General features: G+C 41.9%; 1 protein-coding gene across 2 annotated transcripts in view; it reads right to left on the bottom strand.

Moving 5' to 3' along the window:
• ADAM12 (ADAM metallopeptidase domain 12) overlaps positions 1–23084 on the bottom strand; it is a 327649-nt gene that overhangs the window by 64111 nt on the left and 240454 nt on the right. For both annotated transcript variants that reach the window (XM_048505732.1, XM_048505733.1), the window contains exon 12: positions 8776–8953. In XM_048505732.1, the coding sequence (XP_048361689.1) occupies positions 8776–8953 (178 nt within the window). The remainder of the gene's footprint in view (positions 1–8775; positions 8954–23084) is intronic.

The raw sequence follows: 23084 nt of genomic DNA, 5'->3' as shown, positions 1-23084 counted from the left end.
GCAAATGTCGGCTGAATTTGGAGCTGGGGAGGCAGTCCATGTGGATGCCTTGCCTAGAGCAGCCTGTCCTCAAAACCATCAGCTTCTGGAAATAAGCAATGACATAGAATATCCATTGATGTAAATTGATACAATTAAATAAGTAAACTGGTTGAACATATACTTTGTGTCTCGTGTCTTCATTTGAGAGTGCTGAGGCAAACCATAGATCTCTGGCCATCTACAAAAGGCAAATTTCACATCCACAGTCCTGAGTTGATTTGGGGTCATGCAGGGAATTGAGATGGATTTCATCATTTAACTCCACTTGGTTTCTCTATTAAAAGTGATCTCCTCATAGTGTTATTTGTGTTTTAAAAGGAAAAAAAGATATGACCTTTAAAAACTCATATTTTTCCTTTACAATCCTAACAACAGTGTAGGGAGAGAGGTTTCTGGAAACAAAACTGAGTGGGTATTTAGCAGTTAAATCCTCTTTACCGTCTAAATTGTGTCTATGCATTGCACAATTTGGCTTTTGAAAACAACAGTCTGAGATGTTCATCATGATTCTTTGCTCCCTCAGAATTTGCCCTTAATGTAATTTTCTTCTAGAACCCTGTCATTGTTGTATTTCCCCTGTGAATTGCTTCCAGCTTATCTGGTACTGATCAGAACTGGCACACGACATAAATGAGATCTAATCTCTGCCTGCACTGAGTAAGTACCATTGTTTCTTGAGTCTTAGAAATGATGCTCCTGTTAATGCAATTTGAAAGGACATTAGCCTTTCTTGCCACAATATTACACTGTTGTGTTCATTATTCACTGTAAAACTCCAATGTTTTTCAGAAATGCTAACTCCTTATCCCTTGTCTTCATACTTGCACAATTGATCCCTTATCTATTTCTTTTATTTTAAAAACATATACCATAATGTCTAGACTGGTTCAAGATAAAAAAGGGCACCAGACAAGGATGCATCCTCTCTCCTTTTCTGTTCAACCTCTATGCAGAAGTGATCATGAGGAAGCTGGACTTAAATATTGGGGTGAAAATCGGCGGAAGAATCATCAGCAACCTGTGGTATGCAGATGATACAACCCTAATGGCTGAGAGTAAGAAGGACCTGAAGAAATTGGTACTGAAACTAGAAGAAGAAAGCAAAAAGATGGGACTTTACCTAAATATCAAAAAGACCAAGATCATGACCACTGCCAACAAAGAAGTCCATATTAAAATAAACAATGAAGAAATAGAAGTGATTGACAGCTTCATTTTCCTTGAATCCCTCATCCATCTTAATGGCAGCTCGACAGTCAAGCTCAAGCGATGCTTAACCCTTGGGTGCACAGCCATGGTGAGTATGGACCAACTATGGAAGTGCAAAGATGTCTCAATTACCACCAAACAAAGACTGATAACAGCCATCATGTTCCAAATAATGACATATGGTTGTGAGACATGGACACTGTCAAAAACAGATCGAAGAAAAGTGGATGCCTTTAAACTGTGGTGTTGGTGAGGACTTTTATGAATCCTATGGACAGCTAGAGTCACAAGCAAAGCTGTCCTGGAGCATATTAACCTAGAGATGTCCCTGGAGGGCAAGATCACTAAACAGAAGCTGACCCACTTCGGCCATGTAATGAGGGCAAATTCACTGTAAAAAGAGATGCTACTCAGAATGGTAAGTGGTAAACGGAAACGAGGTAGGCCAACAACTCGTTGGTTGGAAACTATTAAGAGGGACATGGGCATGAACATCAACCAATTGAAAGAAGTTGTGGCAAACAGGGAAGCATGGAGGGGACTGGTTTACAGAGTATCCAAGAGTCGGACACGACTAAACAGATAAAGAAGAATACTGTAATGTATACAACTACTAATTTATGTGGTAATTTGCCAAGGGGGGGGGGGCTGAGGGATTGTTCCCTTTCCCACAGGTTATTCCTGTTATGCTTTCTAAATTTCATTTCCTCAACATCTATTTTGCTCAGCTCTTTGACTTGATTTTGACTTCCGTTTTTAAATTTATCATTAGTAATCATCATTACTTCCAGTGGAGGAGAGTTCCAGAGTGCTACACAGTTGAATGAAAAATAAAATGCAATGGGTCCATTTTACTTTGGAAGACAATTAATGGCTGGCTTGTTCTTCAAATATATAATGGCAGCAGGGAACAGCAAGGTTGCATCTGGGGAGGGGGAGCAGGTGCCCAGGATATCAGGCAGAGGGGATGGTAACAGGAATTAGGGAAAACTCAATTGCCTAGAAGAGATGGCTTCTTCTGCTTTGTGCCCAGTACCCCAAATAAGTTACTGCTAGGAGGTGGGGCAATTGCCAGGCAGAGATGGCTCATTCTGCAGCATCCATGCCCCTTTCACACATGCAATATAATGCACTTTCAATCCACTTTCAATGCACTTTGCAGGTGGATTTTACTGTGCAGAATGGCAAGTTGATCTGTGGAGGGCAGGACAACCAAATGCGTCTCAATGGGAGGTAGATGGATCTTCCAAGTGGCTAAGATTCTTGTATTTGTGTCTCTGTAGCTATGGAGATATCATCGAAAATAAAAAAGGAAAACTCTATATTGCAGGAATCAGCAGGACCAGCTGAGTACAACTGTGCACTTTTTGAGCTAAAAATGTGCCCAGGATCAGAGTCTGTGACAACCTTCAGGGAAAATCCCTTCAGCTGCACACAAAAGGTCAGGAGCAAGCTGAGGGTGAAACTGACCAGAGAGCAAAATGGTCGGGCAGGAAAAAATAAGATTCCTTCTGAGCTCTGCATCCTGCACAACCAGGCAGGAGATATCTTGCAGGCAGCTTAGGGGGGAAAGTGCACTCTGAAGTGTTCTCCAAAAAAGATGCCTTGAGCTACAATAAGGTGTCCCGAGGACACTGTGGGAAGAAAGTTGTATGGAGTGCCTTCCTGGGATGCCTTTTTTAAGCATCCCCCGGATGTCTTATTTAGGCTGTGTGAAACGGACCATAGTTTCATTTTATTCTTGACTTCAGACAAGTCAGGAATACTTCAGGCAAGATACTGTCCACCCGGTATCTTGTGGATACTGCACAAGAGAATGTAAACCTAGGCCATATGATTCTTTAAATATCAAAGGCAATGAAGGGGAAAGAAATCAGATAAAAAGTTATATTTGACTTAAACAGTATTGTGACACTATATAAAGATTGACTGCAGGCTAAATCCACCATTTGTATGAAATTACTTGAAATTGAATGGCAGTAGTTTTGCCTGACTGAGGTCTTGGCCCCAAAACTGTTCAATCTAACATAAAGGACAGTCTTCAGTACAGATCTGTAGTTTTCCATCACAGTACAAAGATAAAGGAGTGATCTGGCACAGTATGAATTGTGCTATTACGAACAAATACATTCACAACTCACGTTGCTCTATTTAATCATGGTGTTTCCCCATACATGGAAGGCTGTAAGAATTTTATTGTCCAGAAACTGAGTCAATAAGAGCTCTCAGAAAATATTGGATTTGCTTCAGAGGTTACAGTCAGGAGAATAAGTGAAATCAATGGCACTTGAATAACCGTCCTCTTAAGGTCTCCCTAAAGTAGCAACAGATAAAACCACAGCGTTAAGTCTGACCTAACATACAGAACAGCACCAACACTGTGTTGGGAACATAAGCAAAAGTAAGTAGGGGGAAATGGTGTTCAGAAGCTATCACTCCTTTAACACCTTCTAAAGCACCTTTAAATATAATATGGCCAACTGATTATTATATTGTTTCCTGAAACAGCAGAAGGAAGAAAATTTCAATGTGTGAAATTGTTAATCACCACACCAAAAGAATCATGATGCAATCATGTAGATGATCTTGTCAAGACTGCTTTTTTGTTACCCACATGAGTAATCTAGAAAAGGAGAAAAAGCACATACAGGAAACAAAGGAACATAGCAAATAGTGTATCCACCAAGGATGTAGGTAAGGGGGGTCCCGGGTGTAAAGGAGTGATCTTCCCGGGTTTAAAGGAGTGGTCCCCTTCGGCATGGATTTAAAGGGAGAATCTGAGGTCCCCAGTTTAAACATTGAAAGTGATGCTGTTTCAGGGTGGGGGATAATCCACCCCCAAACAGCATCACTTTCAATGTTGTTTTAACTGGGAATCCCAGATTCTCCTTTTAAGGTGGATTTAAAAGGAGAATCTGGGTTCCCTAGTTTAAACACCATTGAAAGTGATGCTGTTTGGGGGTAGATTCCAGCATCACAGCAGCCGCCCATGGGGCCCCCCTGCAAAACTCAGATTTGCACCAGGCTCCATTTCCCCTAGCTATGCCTCTGCCCGGAGGGGAGGGCAAAAGGGACTGCTGGCTGCCAGTTGGGACCCCAGCCGGGGGGGGGCAGGGGGGGCAAGGCAGGGGAATCTGCCGTCCCTGGCCTTGGAGAGCTAATTTTATAAGCACTGAGCCCAAGGGGGCAGGGCTTGGAGAGGCGTGACCACGCCCCCGGGAATGGGTGGGGGCATCACCCCATCCCCAAACCCACTCTATTAAAAATCTATACCTACATCCCTGGTATCCACAGTGCTCTGGAATTAAATATGCAATAATGGAGAAATTCTAATACATTGATTTTTCTTTGGAAATAAGAAAAAAATATTTCAGAATTCCCAAGTTTGGTTGAGGAGAATTTTTGGAAATAAGTCTATTCTTTCCAGTGGTAGCCAGTGAGACATCAATGGGAGGCATACAAGTAGGATAAGAAACATCTGTTGTTTCTAGAAGTTATTTTAACTCTTCAGGATTAGTGGTATAGTGTAAGAACCCCAGAAGCCTCTTGTTCTGAGTTTGAGAACAGGGGTAAGAACTCAGGGGCCAATTTACAGCCATTAGCACTTCCTATGACCATTCCCCCCTCCCATCTGGATTGGACAGCCCCATGCTAAAAGATCACAAAGTAAGATGCAAATTCAGTAATTTATTGTTAAAATTGGAACATTCTTGTTGGGTCTGCCTTTATGAAACTATCTGGGAAAATTCAGCTGCACACCTGATGCAGCTGAAATAACATGGAAACAGAAACAGATGGGGTAGACCAACTTGAGTTGTTGGGGTAAAAACCTTGCTCAAGCTTTTGTGTTGAGTCACACAAATCAGTTCTAAGAAAAACTGTCACAATTGATCTTTGACTCTTGCCTTCAGAAGTCAAGAGAAAAAATATTCCCAGAAAGATGGACTGTTCAGCTTATTCGAACTCAGAGGTCCTTTCCGCACGGGCCAAAAACGACGGCCTGGGGGCGGTAAAAACGCCGCCCCCAGGCCGCCGTTCGCACAGGCAGCGCTGCTGCAACGCAGCAGCACCGACCTGACTGCGCTCCCCCTCCCCCAGGGCGGCGTCAGGCCGCCCTAAACAACAACCCTTTAAAGGGTTGTTGTTGAGCGTCTTCCCGGTGGCGCGGTGCGAACCGCGCCTCCGGGAACACGCTGTCTCCCCTTCCCCTTCCCTTTCCCATGTACCTCTCGTGTCGCCGTCCTGCTGGCCTCCTAAGTCCCTCCCTCGCTGTCCTCCGACCCCTGGAGGGCGGAGGGCAGCAGGACGGCGACACGAGAGGTACATGGGAAAGGGAAGGGGGGAAGAGGTGGCTCCATGCGGAGCCACCTGCCATCTGCCGGCCTCTCCAGAGGCCGTCCGCATGCCTGCATGCGAACGGCCTCCGCCTCCACGCCGGCGGAATTCCTGCCGGCGTGGAGGCGCCCTTACGGCCGTGCGGAAATGGCCAGAGTGAGACGGTCCCAAACCCAGTGAGAAAATACCACCAAAAGGATGCTTGCTTCTCGAGACAGCTCAATCTGACTGTTGTTTGCTGCTGAGGGTGACTGGTTAGCCACCAAGTAGAGTTACAAATAGTGGGTGAGATAATACAATGTGTCGCGTGTACTTTTTATGTATTTGCTGCTAAGGTGTTGTGCATGAGTGAATCAACTAATTTAATTCATGGAAATGATTTTTCCTGGTCTGTCTCTATCTAACTGAAATTGAAAGAGCCTATGGACATTGTGCTTAACTCCCAGAAATAATTTACAGCATTAGCGTCAGTTATTATTGTTGTTATTGAAGATCGTTCATCTCACTTTCTGGCAGCAAAGCCTTTCCCCAGGTATCTCATGGGTAGGCAAATATCAATCTTGTGGAAAATAGTTTCTCGAACTTTTAAAATGCCTTCATAAAATCTAGTGTGAGCAAAGAAGATCAACAGCACAAAAATGCCTACCAGAAGTTTTGAATGTCACCACTTCATCCCAAAAGCTAATAATAATAAGTTTTGAATGCAATCCACACATAGAGTTATACACAAAACAACTTGATGCCTTCATGAATTAGAGTAGTATTGATGTGCTGATACTGGTCTAAATTACTTAGCTAATGTAACATTAACTATTGTAATGGATTTGCTGGTACCTCACAGATTACACTAGAAGATTAGGGCTGAAATCAATTGCACCTGAGCCACAATTTTCCAAGGCATTTAACAAAACAAAGAAGGATGCTGTAATTCAAACCACTCTGTAGCAGTAGTAAGTAGTTTTTACTTTAAAAGATATCAGTAACATTCAGAAGTAAAAATGAGAAAGATAACTGGGTTAGAAGGAATTTGCAAGCTGCAGACACTCCAGTGACTTTAAAGAAGATAAGCCTGCATTTCTGCTACCCAGAAGAATGAACGAGCTATTAGGAAATCCTTATGGATGGGATCAATTCAATAAACTGTATGGAAAAGTTACAGCAGGTTCTTGCTTTTTCAATGCCCCTTAGTTATTTTGTATGCAGTACTACATTTACTGGAGGAGCCAAATCCACCATTCATGATAGATTTAGTTCTGATTATCTGAAAAAATCCAAAATCAATGGTGAATGCCAAGGCCGCGATGAAGAAAGGTTATCTGATCATATGTCTTCCCTAGTTCTGGGACATGTGACTAAACAGAATGAGCTCAAAGGAATGGTAAGTTTTTGGAAACCTTCAAGTATTGGGCAGCCTATGTCTGACCAAGAGTTAGATGGGGTCTGCACACCTCCATTATAACAGTGTCACTGCCAAACAGTACCTGAAGGAAACAAAGTTTTCAAGCACACCAGGGTGTGATTTGGCTCAGGATTTTGGCACAGGGGAAGAAAGGTTTCTGCATTCCTCACTGGACCTTCTTCCCAAGCCACAAGAGAACTGGTGGGTATTATTTGCCTGTTGCAGGGTGACCAGGGATGTAGGTATAGATTTTTATGGGAGGGTTGAGGGGGCGGGACCAGGCCCCCACCCGCCCCTGGGGGCCATGCTTCCACAAGCCCCGCTCCTGGCCTTATAAAGGCAGCTCTCAGAGGCCAGGGATGGCAGGCTCCCCTGCCCCACCCTCCCCTACCCCCCACCAGTTGGGATCCCAGCTGGAAGCCGCCAGCCCCTTCTGCCCTCCCCTCTGGGCAGAGGCATAGCTAGGGAAAATGGAGCCCAATGCAAAATCTGAGGGGCCCCCCCACATGGGCTACCGCTGTGATGCAGGAATCCAACTGCAAACAGCATCACTTTCAATGGTGTTTAAACTAGACAGCCCAAATTCTCCTTTTAAATCCACCTTAAAGGGAGAATCTGGGGTCCCCAGTTAAAAAAACATTGAAAGTGATGCTGTTTTGGGGTGGATTATCCCCCACCCTGAAACAGCATCACTTTCAGTGTTTAAACTGGGGACCTCAGATTCTCCCTTTAAATCCATGCCGGGGTGGATTTAAAAGGAGAAACTGGGAAAATTGGGGGGGGGCTGCTGTCAGAGGTGAAATTGTTAAGCTAGCAGCACCAAACTTTCAGGGTATCTTTAGGAGACTCTCTTAATGTTACCACCCAGGTTTGGTGATGTTTGGTTAAGGGGATCCAACGTTATGGACTCTCAAAGGTGTAGCCCCATCTTCTATTAGCTCCCATTTGAAACAATGGGGGCACCCCCTTTGGGAGTCCATAGCTTTGGACCCCCTGGACCAAACTTCACAAAACTGGGTGGTATCAGTAAGAGAGTATCCTAATGATACCATCCAGGTTTGGTGAAGTTTGGCTGAGGAGGTCCATGGACTCTCAAAGGTGTACCCCTCATCTTCTATTAGCTCCCATTGGAAACAATGGGAGATGGGGACACCCACTTTGGAAGTCCATAACTTTGGACCCCCTGAACCAAACCTCACCAAATTGGATAGTATCATCAGGAGAGTCTCCCAACAAACTCCTAAAATTTTGGTGTTGCTAGCCTAAAAATGTGCACCCTGCAGGCCAAAACCCAAGAAACACTAAAAAATACAAAAAACCCCACACAAACGGTGGACAGAGCTTTGGACATGCAATGGAGGGTTTGAACCAGAGGAACCCCCCCTTACCTATGTCCTTTAGGGTGCACATGTAGAAGTTAATGCATGTGCAGTTTATAGCAGGCAAAGGGTTCCCTCAGGGCCTTTTTCATCCTGAGGATACAGCATGGGGTGGGGGGAGGCAGAGGCCTCAGTTCCCACCACACTGCAGTCCTGATCTAATTGGGCTCTTGAGAACTTTGTTTCCATGAGATAATGTTTGGCAGTAACATAATCTGGGTTGGGTTTTGAGGAACCACTGTGTAACTGATAGCCAAATGTCTCCTTTAGTTTGGCTCAAAGTGGAGTTACAATGAAGAAATCACAGGCTACAGTTGATACCAGCCAGGATACTTTAACTGCATGAACCACCAGTAGGTAGCAGTCTGAAGACCATCATTAAGAAATACCAAACAATAATGGTAATCTTACCTCAACTTCCCCACAGTCACACTCCTCTCCTTCTTCTACATAGCCATTTCCACACTGTGGGCCACCAAATGATTCCTTAACTTCTGGCAGGTTGAAAAGACACATCCCCACTCCTTTTTCCAAACTGTTTTCCAGGTCTTTCTTGCTGCAGCTGCTAAAAACCATGGGAAATGGATAGCTGGGGTGAAGGACAGGGGAAAAAAAAGAAATGGCTATTATCATGGAACTGTAAGCTGAATTCATCCCACTCCAAAACTCTCCCAACAAATTAAAAAAAACACCCCACTGTAACTATGTTGACAGAATAGTTATGGAAAGGACCAGGTTCCCTCATATTGCAATGTGTTGTTTGGAAAGCAACCTTTCTTTAATTCATTAATTTCAATACATTTCACTTAATTGCATGAAAAAGCCAGTGTGCTGTAGTGGGTAGTGTGCTCACTTAGGGTCTTTGAGACCTAGCTTCAGATCCCCACTCTACCATGGAAGCTTACTGGGTGACTTTGGGCCAGTCACACACACTAAATGTAACTTATTCCACAGGGTTGTTGTGAGGATAAAATGGAGGACAGGAGATTACATAATCTGTTTTAGGTCCCCATTGGAAAGAGAGAACTGAGCAAATAAACAGCAACTGTGACAGTGTCTATACCAGTGCTGGATATGGTGAAACTTGGTCCCTTTGCAGTTATAATTAATTCATTGCTGTACAAATTTAAACAGATAAACAAATTAAACAAATGAATTTCAGATCTTTCTTAAAATGTTTCCAGTCTAAACCTTAGTATTCCATTATCCAGCCCTGAAATCCTCATGGCTATTTTTTGTAATCAGAACACAGCAAGTTCCTAAGTGGGAAATAATGGGTTAGTGAGAAGTAGGAATGCAATGTGAGTGTCAGGAGGCGCAATCTAGAGATATCTCAGCATCCATCAGAGGGAAAGGCCAAACCAAGTGTCTTTCCTGCTCCTGTTCCTGCTTAGTTCTCACATGCCCATATATTTAGAGTTGAAAAGCACCCCAAGTATTTAAACACACACTGCTTCTGTGACATAAATATGCCTTGCAGCCCTCTATTATCAAGCATTTTCTGCATTCCCACTGGAAGTTTGCTGCAGGTTTAATTGTGAGATCCATTTCAATAAATGCCATTTGTATCTGAATGTTAGCGAGAACATCACATTCACAGACACTACACAGGATGCCAAAGTGCACACTGCAGCTCTTTTGGGACTTTCCCTGTGATTACATTAGAGATGGAACACAACCAACTGGCAAACTCTTATTTCCCTAGATTCCGGAGCGTGTTCACTTCCTTTCTGCATTCAGACAACAAATCCCACACTACTGTTAAGTAAAGGGTCAGCTCAATACTAGCTGGGCTTTTTTCCCCTGAACGTCTTCCATCAGGATGCAATCTTCAATAGGCAAATGACAGTAAATAGAAGTTCCATGCTGCTAAATTAGAAAAGGTAATGAATCAATAACTATTTCTTATATTACAGACTTGAAAGGATTCTTATCCCACTGTGGCTGTGAGGAAATAATTCATGTTAAAAATATGTGAAGCCCTAAGTGGCAGTGTACAGCAATATTGGAATGTAATTTGGATTTTACAAATGCTACCCAATGGTTTGTTTCAGTTCACTCCCATTTCTAATTACTCTTCATAGACATTTTTTTAAAATAAAAGTCTCCTGTGTTACAGGTCAGGGGTTTAGTGCAATACTATTTTTCGATTTCTATTTTTAGAAGAACAGTGTGTTTATCGGTCACTTACAGATGTCAATACCACTCTGGTTCCTCAGTAAAAGTTGTCACAGATGTCATGTCAGTTTGAGAAGTGAATTTTGAGAACTTCAGTTATTAAACACAATGATTGCGTCCAAGAGAACTGTTATAAGTACATTTAGCCCTATGGAGGGCTTTTGGGTGGCCAGGGAGGGGTTTTGTTTTGTTTTCTGCCTCCCTGTGCCATCTGAAAGCCCCCGGAGGCCACAGGGTGGCACAGTAGTAGCTCTGTCCCTGGCTGCCTCAGGCTTTGGAATCAGCTGTTAATGCTATTTCCTATTTTGAAGGAACAGAGACACTGAGTTTTGAGCGTTTCCTGTTCTTGACACTGATTTCCTCAGCTGACATCATACCCCTATTTACCAAAGAAAACACAAAGTCACTGAAAATGTTTTACCTTGAAACAATCCTGAGATAAACAGGAGATGTACATGAGAAATTTAAAACACAAAAGGATCTGAATTCTTCTCTGGAAGAGGGCAAGATAGGGTAATTTCTATCTGAAATACTCTGACATTTCAGTTTAAGGAGCACTGTGATAAACAGATATATAGCCTGTGCACTCCCACACATGCCACCTGGGTGACCTGGGCTAGTCACAGCTTTTCGGAGCTCTTTCAGCCCCACCCATCTCACAGGGTGTTTGTTGTGAGTGGGGAAGGGCAAGGAGATTGTAAGCCCCTTTGAATCTCCTGCAGGAGAGAAAGGGGGGATATAAATCCAAACTCTTCTTCTTCAAACTCTTCTATATTTTCTCCCACCACTATATCGCCCATGCCTCTCAATCTGCCCCCATCATGGCCTCCCAATCACAGCTACGCCCCCGATGAATTTGAATTCGCACTCCCTTAGCATTATACAAAAAATCAGCCAATGTCTCCTATAACCCCCCCATAATACATTCCAAATGAAGACTTTGCATTATAGTCCCTGACTACTTGTGCTATATCTCACCTCACCATTAATGCAATTTCATTTCTTCTGTGTTTGTCATTCACTATGTAAAACTGTTGTAATTTTCTGACTGAAAATGTCCTAATCCAGTTCACCTCAGTTCTTTCACTCTCCGGATTGAAATGCTTAAATGTTCCATGTCTCATTTTATGAATTCAAGCTTACCTTGGTTCACGCTTCTTACATTTCATATTCCTAGTATATATGTCAAACAGCTTTGGACTTTGCTTTTCCATCCATTTACATCAACAACTGAACATCTTTTTAACTTTAGTTAAAAACTTGTACTTGACCTCTGCTCTTCCCCAGTAGCTCGTTGAATGCTATATGACCTGGAGTTCCACCTTCCAGCACTATATCTTTTCTCATGTTCAGTTGCCTCATCATACAGTTTTTGAGGTAAGAGATGATCAGAAGTGGTTCACTGTTGCCTTCTTCTGTGCAGAAATTTTTAATTCAGAGTACAGTAGGCATGTGTTTCAAGTAAGAGACTTGGGTAACTTTGTCACCTTAATTTTGAAGTTACTTTCAGGAAGGACAAAATTCTAGGGGTTACTTGAGGGTACCATCTTCCACCACTATATATTCTTTCATTTTGAATGGTCACATTATAAGATTTCCAAGGCAAGGGTCGGTCAGAAGTGGCAACCACATTCTTCCAGAGTTAGTGGAAGTAGTACTGCTGTTTTCCATGAAAGATCCTCCACCAGTGTCACCTTCCACTACTGCTGCTCCCCAGTAGCTACCTTCATGGATTCCTTGACCCCCACAGGTACTCTGTTTTCTTCTGCTGATGTGGTCATTGATCCCTGAAGGGGGTGGACACACCTTTGTCTTGTGTGTCAGCTGTGACCATTCTGTCTTGAGTGACTCTGCTGGAAATTTAGTCTCTTGACAGAGTAGACCCTTAAAAGTATTGCTCCCAGCTTCACTGACATGCACAGATGCCCTCACCACATTAAGGTGTGCATCTAAATGGGGCCATAACAATATAAAAGAAATAAAAGGAAACAAAAGAGAAACTCTGTGTGCCCAGAGCATTGAAGACAAGAATGAAGGAGAGTCTACAGCATGTTGCCAGCATTTATCTGCTGTAAAAGTATGGCAAATCCATCTCACTGTGGGCCATTTAAAAACTCTGGTTGTATCCTACCAGCTTCTATGGGGAAGGGCTGCCTTTTCACCCTCAAAAACTACAGAAGAGATCATGCCACTCACATGCAAAAAAGTGACAGAGGACTAGAGTTGCAATGAGGAGAGTAAGCCAACAAGGTTAAGTAGAAAACCTAGTACATTATAACCTACTACATTGAGCATCCAGGCAGAAATACAAGTATATGCACTTGAAGACATTATCAGACAGAGTTCAGGCAGAAAGCTGCTTTTAGACAGATGCTGAATCCAAAGAGGTAAGCCTCAGCCTGTCTGAGATGCTGATTAGTTTATTTTTTTAAGTGTTTAAGCAGTGCCTTTTTGCCATGAGGACTAAATTGTCAGCGACATTACAGGAAAAAGAAGAGGACACAAAAGAAAGGCATTAATGATCCTGTACAGACAGAGCCTGACATTCTTTGACCCAGAGACCTTGCAGGATAAACAAGCCAGTAACAAAAGCCGGGGGAGTGAATAAAGCAGCTTCAGTTTTGCACAATAGAACTTTAGAATAGCAAACCCAAAAACTAAACTCATTTTTGTGGTATTTGCAAGGACTGGTTTCCCGCATCTGCAATTTTTCACATTGGTAGAGCCTTGGAATGTGTTCCATGAATACAAAATCTGTTCTCTGGAGTTTTATCAGTTGAAGGATTTCAGCTGGGGAAAGGGGATGGGAAGAGGAAAATACAGGATAATTGCACCATTAAAGACCTAAATAGCTGTATTTGAAACTGGCGGTCAGCCACGATAATGTCAGCCAGAGCCAGGTGCCCTATACCAGCACTTGCTTCACCTGGAACTTGGCAGCCAACTGCAAAAACAGCAGCCAATATAAAAGCACAGAAGCTCAGTACACATCTTGGCAGTCAGCTTGCTGGCTGCCTTTGTGCTTCTTGCTGATTTGTTTTATATAAAATAAACAATTCTAAATGAATTTCAAAACATGGATGGTTCCAGATAAAACTTTGTCAAAGGGCGCACAGCTTTACTCACCAGCATGTCAATCTGCCAACCTATTCATCACTCAGATTAATTAAAATATATTAGATAATCAATAAACACTATCAAGTAGCAAATATATTTTATATATTGGCAACCATGATGGAGGAAATGCAATGTTCATACTACAGTCAGCAATGGTTCACACCAATGTCAGCTGGTAAAATATTGTCTGCCCCCAGCAATTTGACTTTTATGGGAAGAGATGAGTTCAAGTCCTCACTGAGCCATGAAATTCACTTCATTACATTGGGTAAGTCATTATCTCACAACCTAACATAACTCACATGCTTTTTGTGAGCGGTCGAAAACTATCACTCCACTTAGGCGTCTGTGACCTCCTTGAAGTCACTCACAATTCTTCCTGTATGGCATATTCATTACTTTTCTTCCAATACAATTTAAAAATCATATTTCACATATAGTTCCCATTGTCAGTTTCAAAGCACTTCCAGATAGCTCTTACTGATGAGACTGGATATTTGTTTTGATAATCCGAATCCTTATGTGCAATGCTGAGCTCATGAAAAGTCATATAAGCAATGGCCCCAAATTTCCAGAGGGCAGGATTTGCAGCCCAGGGCAGCCAGCACTCAGGGGAGGCTGCCTAGTGGCCTTGAGCTGGGAAAATTGTGGGGAAGGGTCACTGCAGCAGCCTGGGGACCAGCTAATCTCAACTTCCCTGGGGCTCGCCTGGGAGGTGTGGAGCTTCAAGTTGACCTTGAACTCACAGTTTTCAGTCTGGCCTATTTAAATGGGCTGCTGTTTGGGGCTTCTATCTCAGTCTGTGCCAGTTCTCCCTCAAACATCAGTTGTTATGGATTGTATTTTGGTCTACTGGTTGTCCTTTCACTGCAATCTTGTCACAGCTTAGTTGGCAGTCTGGGCAATAGGTTGGATCCATTTGCAAGGGTGGGGAAAGGCTAGGTTTGCTGTCAGCTGCTCTCATCCCCAGGTGGCAAGGGAACTTTGCAGCAGCTTGTGCCCATGTAAATCCTGGGGCTTGCCACTCAATGGTCTCCTCCCACCAGGGTGAGATGGGGGAACTGGTGGCAGAAAGGTCATCTGATACAGGATCCATCCCCATATTGTGCCAATGACCTTGCATGTATTCAATCAAAGCTGCAGCCTATCATTCCCCAGTGTACCTTGCATTGTTGTTCTTCCTTCTCTTCCTTGCTCCTTCCCTTGACCCTGGGTCCACAACCAACAGGGATCAATATGTTAACCTAAGTGTAGAGTTAGGTTCTACAATGAGGATGAAGTACTTCAGAGAAACCTGTACCTGACTAGCTCAGGAATTGTCCTGCTTTTCTAGCTGAATACTGCAGTATGGCCCAAAAAGGAAAGAACACTGATGTTTGGAAACATTATGCAAGCACATCACATTAGTATACCTTGATTTAAACATGAAACTAATGGATGATACTTGCCAGTCTCAAGGGATTTATTACTGACTTTGAACTGAATGCAAATTCCCAGGAGACTACAGCTGAGGGGGAAAAAAATCCATGCAGCCCATATTTGCTTCTTGCTGCTCATTGTCATATCACTAAGTAAAAGCCAGTGTTTCATAGCGAGACAATGGAAACAGAATTTTAAGTGGCATATACCAATCTCCCTTATTTCTTCTGTTTTGCATGAAATGGGTCCTACCCATGTGAGATTTATGAACCTTGAAGGGCAGCAGAAGTATGAATGATTTATACTTCCTTTCGCCCCCTACTGCCTCTAATGTATGAACTAAAAGCCCCATCTGAATTTGTGTTCTCATAAAGAACTCTGTCAGCTCTCTCTCTCTCTCTGTTTTGTTAATAATTGAGCCCAAGGACATGCAGCTCCTATCAGGAACATTCCTTGATTTCCATGTTCAAGGCTTCTCTTGTTCTCATTTAACTAAAATTATCTTCCACTCTTACTTCCCTAGCCAACTCTGTACAACCCTCATATTCTGTACTTTCTTTTTGGGAAAGAACATTTTTTACCAACTAAAATGTCTCTAAAAAGATTATTATTTTTGTGCCCCATTTATTCTTACAAAATCTATCAAATTACCAGCTTGGAACTGTGGGTAGGTTATTAGGACTCTTGCTGCCTAGTGTCATACTCTTCCCTTTATTTCCAGAATTTCAGAACATTAATATAGCAATAATTCTTTGCTCTGCAGTTCTAGGATTCATTCCTCTTATTCTAAGTACCTTTTGTGATTTGCTTCCAGGGTCATACTAACATTTACTTTTTATGCCTGCAAATACTCTATCCACTGAGCATTTGATGGAGGACAAACTATCTGCCTTGGACCTCCTAGAGTGTATGTTCTGTGTTCTTATTGCTAAAGGTAGGAAATTGATCTAGGATATTGTTCTGAGCATAATAAGTATCCTGCTGGATCAAACCAGAGGTCCATCTAGTTCAGCATCCTGTTTCACACAGTGGCTGATCATTTGCCCTGAAGCACTAACAAACAAGACAGACCAAGATATTCTTTGATGTTGTTTCTTAGCAATGGTATTCAGAGTTTACTGCCTCTGGATCTAGAGGCTTCCTTTCATTATCATGGTTAGTATCCCAGGAATCCCTCCTTGAAGCCATCTATGCTGGAACTTATGCAGGCTAAAGAACTGACATGAAATTGCCTATTCCTTAATCAACAGGAAAATAGCTTAAATGATACGGTATACTTGTAAGTGGAGGGAACTTGTGACCACTGGATAACATCTGACACTAGCAGAAAGAAGGAACAAGGACTGTTTTCCATTCACCATCTATGCTGTTGTCACTAGGCAACATAAGCTGTCAACAACAAAAGAAAAGGCAAATTGAATCCACCATTGCTGCTATTGTAACAAAAAGCATCAATGGCAAACAGGAGAACCAACTGTCAAAGGCTGTTTCTGCTTACAGGAATGACGCGAGGCGGGCTGGTCGGAAGATACTCAGCGCCCGACCCGGATGACAGCTGGGACCGTCCGCACGGACGGTCCCAGAAAGAACCGGGGAGACGGCACCGCTGGTCGCCGTCGCCTGGTCGCCTTACCTGCTCTCTGGCCCCTCCGGTGCGTCGCCTGGGGCCTGTTTTGGGACACGCCTCCCCTGCCTTCTGCGCGCCTCGCTTCTGGAGCTGCGCCAAAAGGAGCAGGGGGGGCGTGTCCCCAGGCCCCGCAGCGACGAGGCGGAGGGCCGGAAAGCAGGTAAGGGAAGCGAGGGGGTGGGGGGGAAGCGCCAGGAAGCCGCTGCCATTGGCACGGCAGTGGCTTCCGGAGCCCGGCATTTCCCCAACAAGAGTTCTTCCCAGCGCTCTGGGAAAATGCCGGAATGGGGACGGGCGGGCGGCGCGAGGGCGGCACGGCTGCGATGCAGCTGCGCCCCCTATGCGAATGGCGGCCTGGGGATGACGTTTTTGCCGTCCCCAGGCTGCCATATCCCGCCCGTGCCAAAGAAAATCTACTGTAAGATTATTTTTAACCCTTACTGTTTGAAATAAATTTAGTGCAACTATGTTGTTCAATTTTTTGTTAATTGCCCGCAACAAACTAATTTAAAAGCATAAGTTCAATAAACATTGATTTGGTTCAGATGGAAATTTTGGACATATACAAAATTTGAGATGGATTTACTTGAAAATGTCATTACTGAAAATACTGAAACTTTGTAGTAACATTTAATCAGTAAACAGACAGCACTCATGGAATGGATCCTTTATGAACATTGCCTCTGTGGCTCATCTCTCAGAGCCAAACAACAGGTTATACACAAATGAATTGTGGTTCTAGCCCAACATTCTTTTGTTGTTGTTGAAAAGAACTTTGGGAGAAGGTGACTAGGAAGAGAGGTGTGAATGGAGTGGGATGTGCAACTTAACTCTTTCCCTTCTGACCATTTCTGTTCTTCAAATCAGCTTTCTATGTAGCTATTCCCCACATGACAGTTAAGATGTATGAAATACTCCATTCCCACTATCCAAGTTACAGGTTATATACAAATGAATTGTGATTCTAAGCCAATGTTCCTTTGTTGTTGTTGAAAAGAACTTTGAAAGAAGATGATTAGCAAGAGCCCTTTGGGGATGAGGCGGCCTATAAGATTGAATGAATGAATGAATGAATGAATGAATGAATGAATGAATGAATGAATGAATGAATGAATGAACAAACAAATAAATAGAAGTGTGTGTGAACGGAGTGGGGTGGGCAACTTAACTTTTCCCTTCTGGCCATTTCTATTCTTCAAATCAACTTCCTATGCAGTTGACCCTCACAAGACATTTCAAATATATGAAATACTCCAATCCCATTATTCAAGTTTTGACCTATGGCATAATTAGTCATATGAAGACTGTGTGATCTACAGTAAGTGTTTAGAAGTACTTCAGCTCATCATTTGCCATATCTGAATAATTACATTCATCAAACATCTGTTTACCCAAGGAAGAATTACTAACATATGAAGCTTGCATCAAAAAACAAATGATAAATGACAGCTCTATACTTATTTTCCTAGCCTTTTTATTTCCTCTCTTGTTTATCGTTTTAATCCCTAGAGCATCAATAAAGTAGAACACAGAACTGGGCCATAGAGTTCTACATGACATCAAAGTGTTCCTTCATATAGTTTATGGTCAATGGTTTCAAAACAAGGCAACATTCTTTCTATAGCCTTTGGCATGTTCTTTACACTGCCATTCCTCATAAGTCTAACAAATAATAGTGTGTATGTCAGTTTCACATTTAATTGAATTGATGTTTGATTGTAATAGCTTGTCATGTTACACTGACATTTCCAGAATTATGACACACACACTTTCAAACTTATATATTTTAACCTTCCTACACAAGTTGAATGGATATGAACACATGTCATTTTGGGAATACCACAACTATCTTCCGCCAAGACTGGTGGAAATTTGGCTTGCATCATCAAGGCTCTTGCTGTCTTGTTACAACTGAAGGAGGAAATCAAACTGAGAGATATTCAGAAGGGCAAATTTATAATGCTGAATGAAATATTCCAGTAAGAAATAGCTGCTGGAACAAATGGTTGAAAGATTTTGAAAAATACTCACAGGAAGAAGGAACAGCTTTGTGCAAGATATACTGTCATGGCTTAATATTTCCAAAGTCACAGCACTGCCAAGTAAAACATTATTAGGAGTTACTTTTACTTTGACAAATGTACAGTCAGAAAAGTTCTTTTTTTATTGAGAAGTCTATTGTGATCTTTGTTCCTGTATTTCAGAGTTGAAGCAATACTGTACCAATTTATCAACCTTGACAGAATTCTAACTGTATTCTGGAGATCTGCCATGCAAACCACAGTGGGAATTGTACTCAACTGCCTTTCCCATTGGAAATCAGGCAGGCAAAGAAACTAGTCATAATCATTTTGCATTTGCCCCCCAGTCCATCTTTTGTTCTGTTTCTTTTTAGATTGAAACCTCATTAATAACAATTAGCTGGACACCAGCTGAGGATGGATTTAAGGACAAAGGAAAATATATAGCAGCAAGGGAGAGAGGAATGGAGAAATGACAGACATAGTGATGTTGGACTCAGGACAACTTGAGCAGAAGATGTAGCATGCTTTGTAGTTATTGCCAATGCCAGAGGAAATTGGAGATCGGGAACTGAACTGGATTAAGTATGTTTTAATTGGCTGCATAAAACTTAACATCCACTACAAATGATAAGTGATTAAAGCCAAAAGGCTGATATTACTATTTAAAATACATTGTTTCCTGTTGGGGTTTCCCTATAATCTTTTGGTCAAAGGAATGCTTTCTGGAAGGAATGAACAGACTCAGGAAAATGCCAGTTCTAAAGAGGTGGGTGAGGGAATTTCATTGACTCATGAAATTATGTAAAGCTTGGCTATTATTAAAACATTTGTTAAAATTATTTTCTTCTTTTCCATGAACATGGCATTGATTTCAGTACTATATAGTAGAAAATTCCAGAGGTGAAATGGAGAACAAATAAACAATAACATTAAACTTAGATGATGAAAAGCTGCTTTTGGGCATCATAATAATTTCTTATAAGGTAGGATGGATGGATATTCCTAGAAGTTTACATTTAGCACAAACATATATAGAACTATTTGCTTTCGAAGATGCCTGTATTCAGATTACATTAAAACTATACCTATTGCACTCAGCAATTTATACTGAAAAAAAAACCCTTAGACAAGCCCATATACTTTAAAGAGCTATAGGGATTGAGAGGATGACCATCATTTGCATGAGGTAAGATTATGTTCAGGAACCCAGTTTAGCTGGAACCTGATTCACGCTCGAGCTGTTCTCTCCTTGCCAAACTCACGTACAGTTGTGATTTTGCTGCAGTTTAGATGGTATCAAGAAGTAAATTTTTGCCTCAATTCTCCACAGCATTATAGTTTTCCCCATCTTTCCTGCAATCTTTCCCAAACCTGCATATGTATGTTAAGTATTGTCATGTTGTTTATGACTTATGGTGACCCCATGAATAAATGACCTCCAGAATGCCTATCATTAACAGCTTTACTCAGGTTTTACAAGCCTGCTTTGCCACAATGTTTTAGGAAAGGTCATAACAAAGCTGGGGTGACATTTATGCAGACAGGAAAGCCATTTTTACCGCCCCAGTCCTCCACGATTGCCACCCTCTGCTACTGGAAAGACTTTAAAAAGCAACAACAATAACTGACATACAACTATAGCACTATAATCTATCAGATTTTCTGAATGTCCAGAATTTTAAAAGTTTCCAGATTCTTTCATTGCATGAATATGACTTTTACCTTATACCTCTGCCATAAAAGAGATAGGCAGCACAATCTGGGGGGTGGGGAAGGGGGAAGCTACACTACAACCAGAAACAGAACAGCAAAGGCACTACTGAGGCACCTCCTAAGAAGTTTGTTGTATCACGGCCAGCTCTGGAACAACAGAACAGAATGCCAGTCTGCAAATTTGGAATAATGTTGCAGCAGCACCAAATGTGGAGAGGATGGAGTGAAGGCCCTGACATACATGACAGCTGCCATCTGTCAGGCCATGGAGGAAGAGAGAGCTGTCAAAACCAGTCCAGAGTGGGGAGGGGTGGGGGTAGGTAGATTAGCTCTCAACTGCTGTCCAACCCCTGAAAGTGATGAGGAAAAGGCAAAGTTCAAAACCCATGGTGGGAGAAGATACCCTAGAAAGAGGCACCCAGACCCACATGATAGCTAAGACTCTTGCAGCTGACGACTGGGGAACATCATTGCAGTTTTGTTTTTTTAATTCAATAAATGCTCACAGATCTTATTTCTTTATTTCAAGCATCACTGTCTGCTTTTGGCAATTAAATTTCCAATTTTTAATCTAGATTTGGTTACCACCCTTGTACTGGAATATAGCACAATGGGTATCTTGCTTTACTATGCCACTATGGTTAGCAATCGTAAACAGGTCTATGAAATACACACACACACACAAACTAGAAAACAAACATGTCAAGAAGAAGGCGAGGTTTGAATTCTCTCAGATTTCTAGATTTCTTACCTTCAGAAAATTTTTTGCATGATAGAACATATGGGTCTGCAATACCCCACTCATAGTCTGAAGTGGTACAGCCCAATCATTGTCACAACCCCAGACTTGTCCAATAAATGAATTAGTACTTTGAAAACAGAATTCTTATTTATTGATTGCAAGCATAGAAAAGCTGTTGACTTATATTGTCAGAAATGAGTAACTTAGAACAGCCAAAGTATTATATCCCCCAGCAGAGATATGTCACACCCACAACCCACCCTTACCTTCCCTGTGGCAGGAAAATTATATACACACACTCATACGCACACATATGTGCATATAAAAAAGAAGACACCCAGTTCCAACCCTCTGCTCTCTATCTGCAGAACACAGATAAGGGCAGACTGGTTCAGGGAGGAATGAAAGGGAAACAATTCTCAAGGCTGCTTAGGCACCCTGTAGAAAGAAATATGGCAGGACCCTGGATAAGACATTAGAGGGTCATGACAGTCATAGGTTTACCTTCTTTCCTTTCCTTTTGAAAAGCTGACCCAAGATTGTTGGATTTATTTATTATATCTCTATCCCATCCTTCCCTTGTCTGGCAGAGCTCTGAGTAGTTTACAACCAACATAACAACATAGTTCAAACTATTAAAACTATAAATAGATATTCAACATTCTTTAAAAAGATTTTTTTTAAAAAAAATTCAAAGCTTTATGCTTTTATTATTATTACACATGACTGAGGAGGCAAGGAAAACATGAACACTAAAATAGCTTAATGCCAGACCTATGACCCTTTCTTCTCCTAAAACAATTAAAGATTTCTATAAGGGTCCTGAATTATTAATAAAGAAGAGAAAATGAACAGTGACGGTCCCCTAGTTGCACACAGAGGGATTCAGGGATTTAAATGAAACACTGACATAAGGCTGTTCTGTCAGTTCATGGGGGGTTTTTGTTAGCAAAACAAAATGGGAAAGCAATGAACTCAATCATCATGGTCTCTCTCTCTCCCTCTGCAGTTGCACTGCTGGCAAAAGAGCAAGTCTGTCACAAACAATTTACATGTCAGTATTTCAGCTTTATTAAAAAAAATCTCTGCATGGAGTTCAAGTCAGATTGGGCTTTGGAGTTTAATTAGGAATTCTTTGCCTCTCCAAGATAATTTCATTTTCTTCAAATCATTACATAGATAAATTCAGATGGTTCTGCTGATTCAGCTAATTAATGTCTATAAACAGCAGGTTTGAAGCATGCAAAGCAGATCCTGTTTAAGCCAGTAGAAATCTAAGAAAGGCAACTCAGTTAAGCCAGTTCATGACCTGGCTTAGTTACTGAAGAAGAACTTTGAATGCAATTGTTTCAGTTTCAAGTCCCTTCCACTATGAACTAGCATTTCTTTTTGATCTTGGGTTGCAATATGGCACGAGTAAAAAAATGACTGATTCTAAAAAATTAGAAACATTAAGATGAAATGAACTGCTAAGTCCTGACACAAATGGCTGATTCTCCATGCTTCTCTATGGTGAGTGAGTTTCAGATTTGCCCATTTACCACCACCACTCCAACTTGCTTCCTACAGGGATAAGAAAAGCTGATGATTCTGAGTACCGGTAATAAGCATCTTCCAAAACCTGGAATACCAAATCTTATAAAGTGATCAGGGAGAATCATGGAGCTCTCATGCTCAGATAAATATGAGATCTTCCACATAGTCATTCACTTTTCCCCCATGGCCAGGTGAACAAGGGAAGGATGTGATAGATGGGTATAAACACAAATCTTGTTTATGATCTCATGAGGTGCAAAGATGCCTTTTGAGCAGAGACTATCAGCCACTGAGGCCTGAAGGCACTTTGAGAACAAATCAGCCAGTAGTATTTAGGTAGGTAACTTGCCAGAACAAATATGTT

The sequence above is a fragment of the Sphaerodactylus townsendi genome, linkage group LG08 (genome assembly GCF_021028975.2).
Source record: "Sphaerodactylus townsendi isolate TG3544 linkage group LG08, MPM_Stown_v2.3, whole genome shotgun sequence".
Taxonomy (NCBI): domain Eukaryota; kingdom Metazoa; phylum Chordata; class Lepidosauria; order Squamata; family Sphaerodactylidae; genus Sphaerodactylus; species Sphaerodactylus townsendi.
Note: the sequence above shows the minus strand (reverse complement) of the source record. Positions and strands in the feature narration are given on the sequence as shown.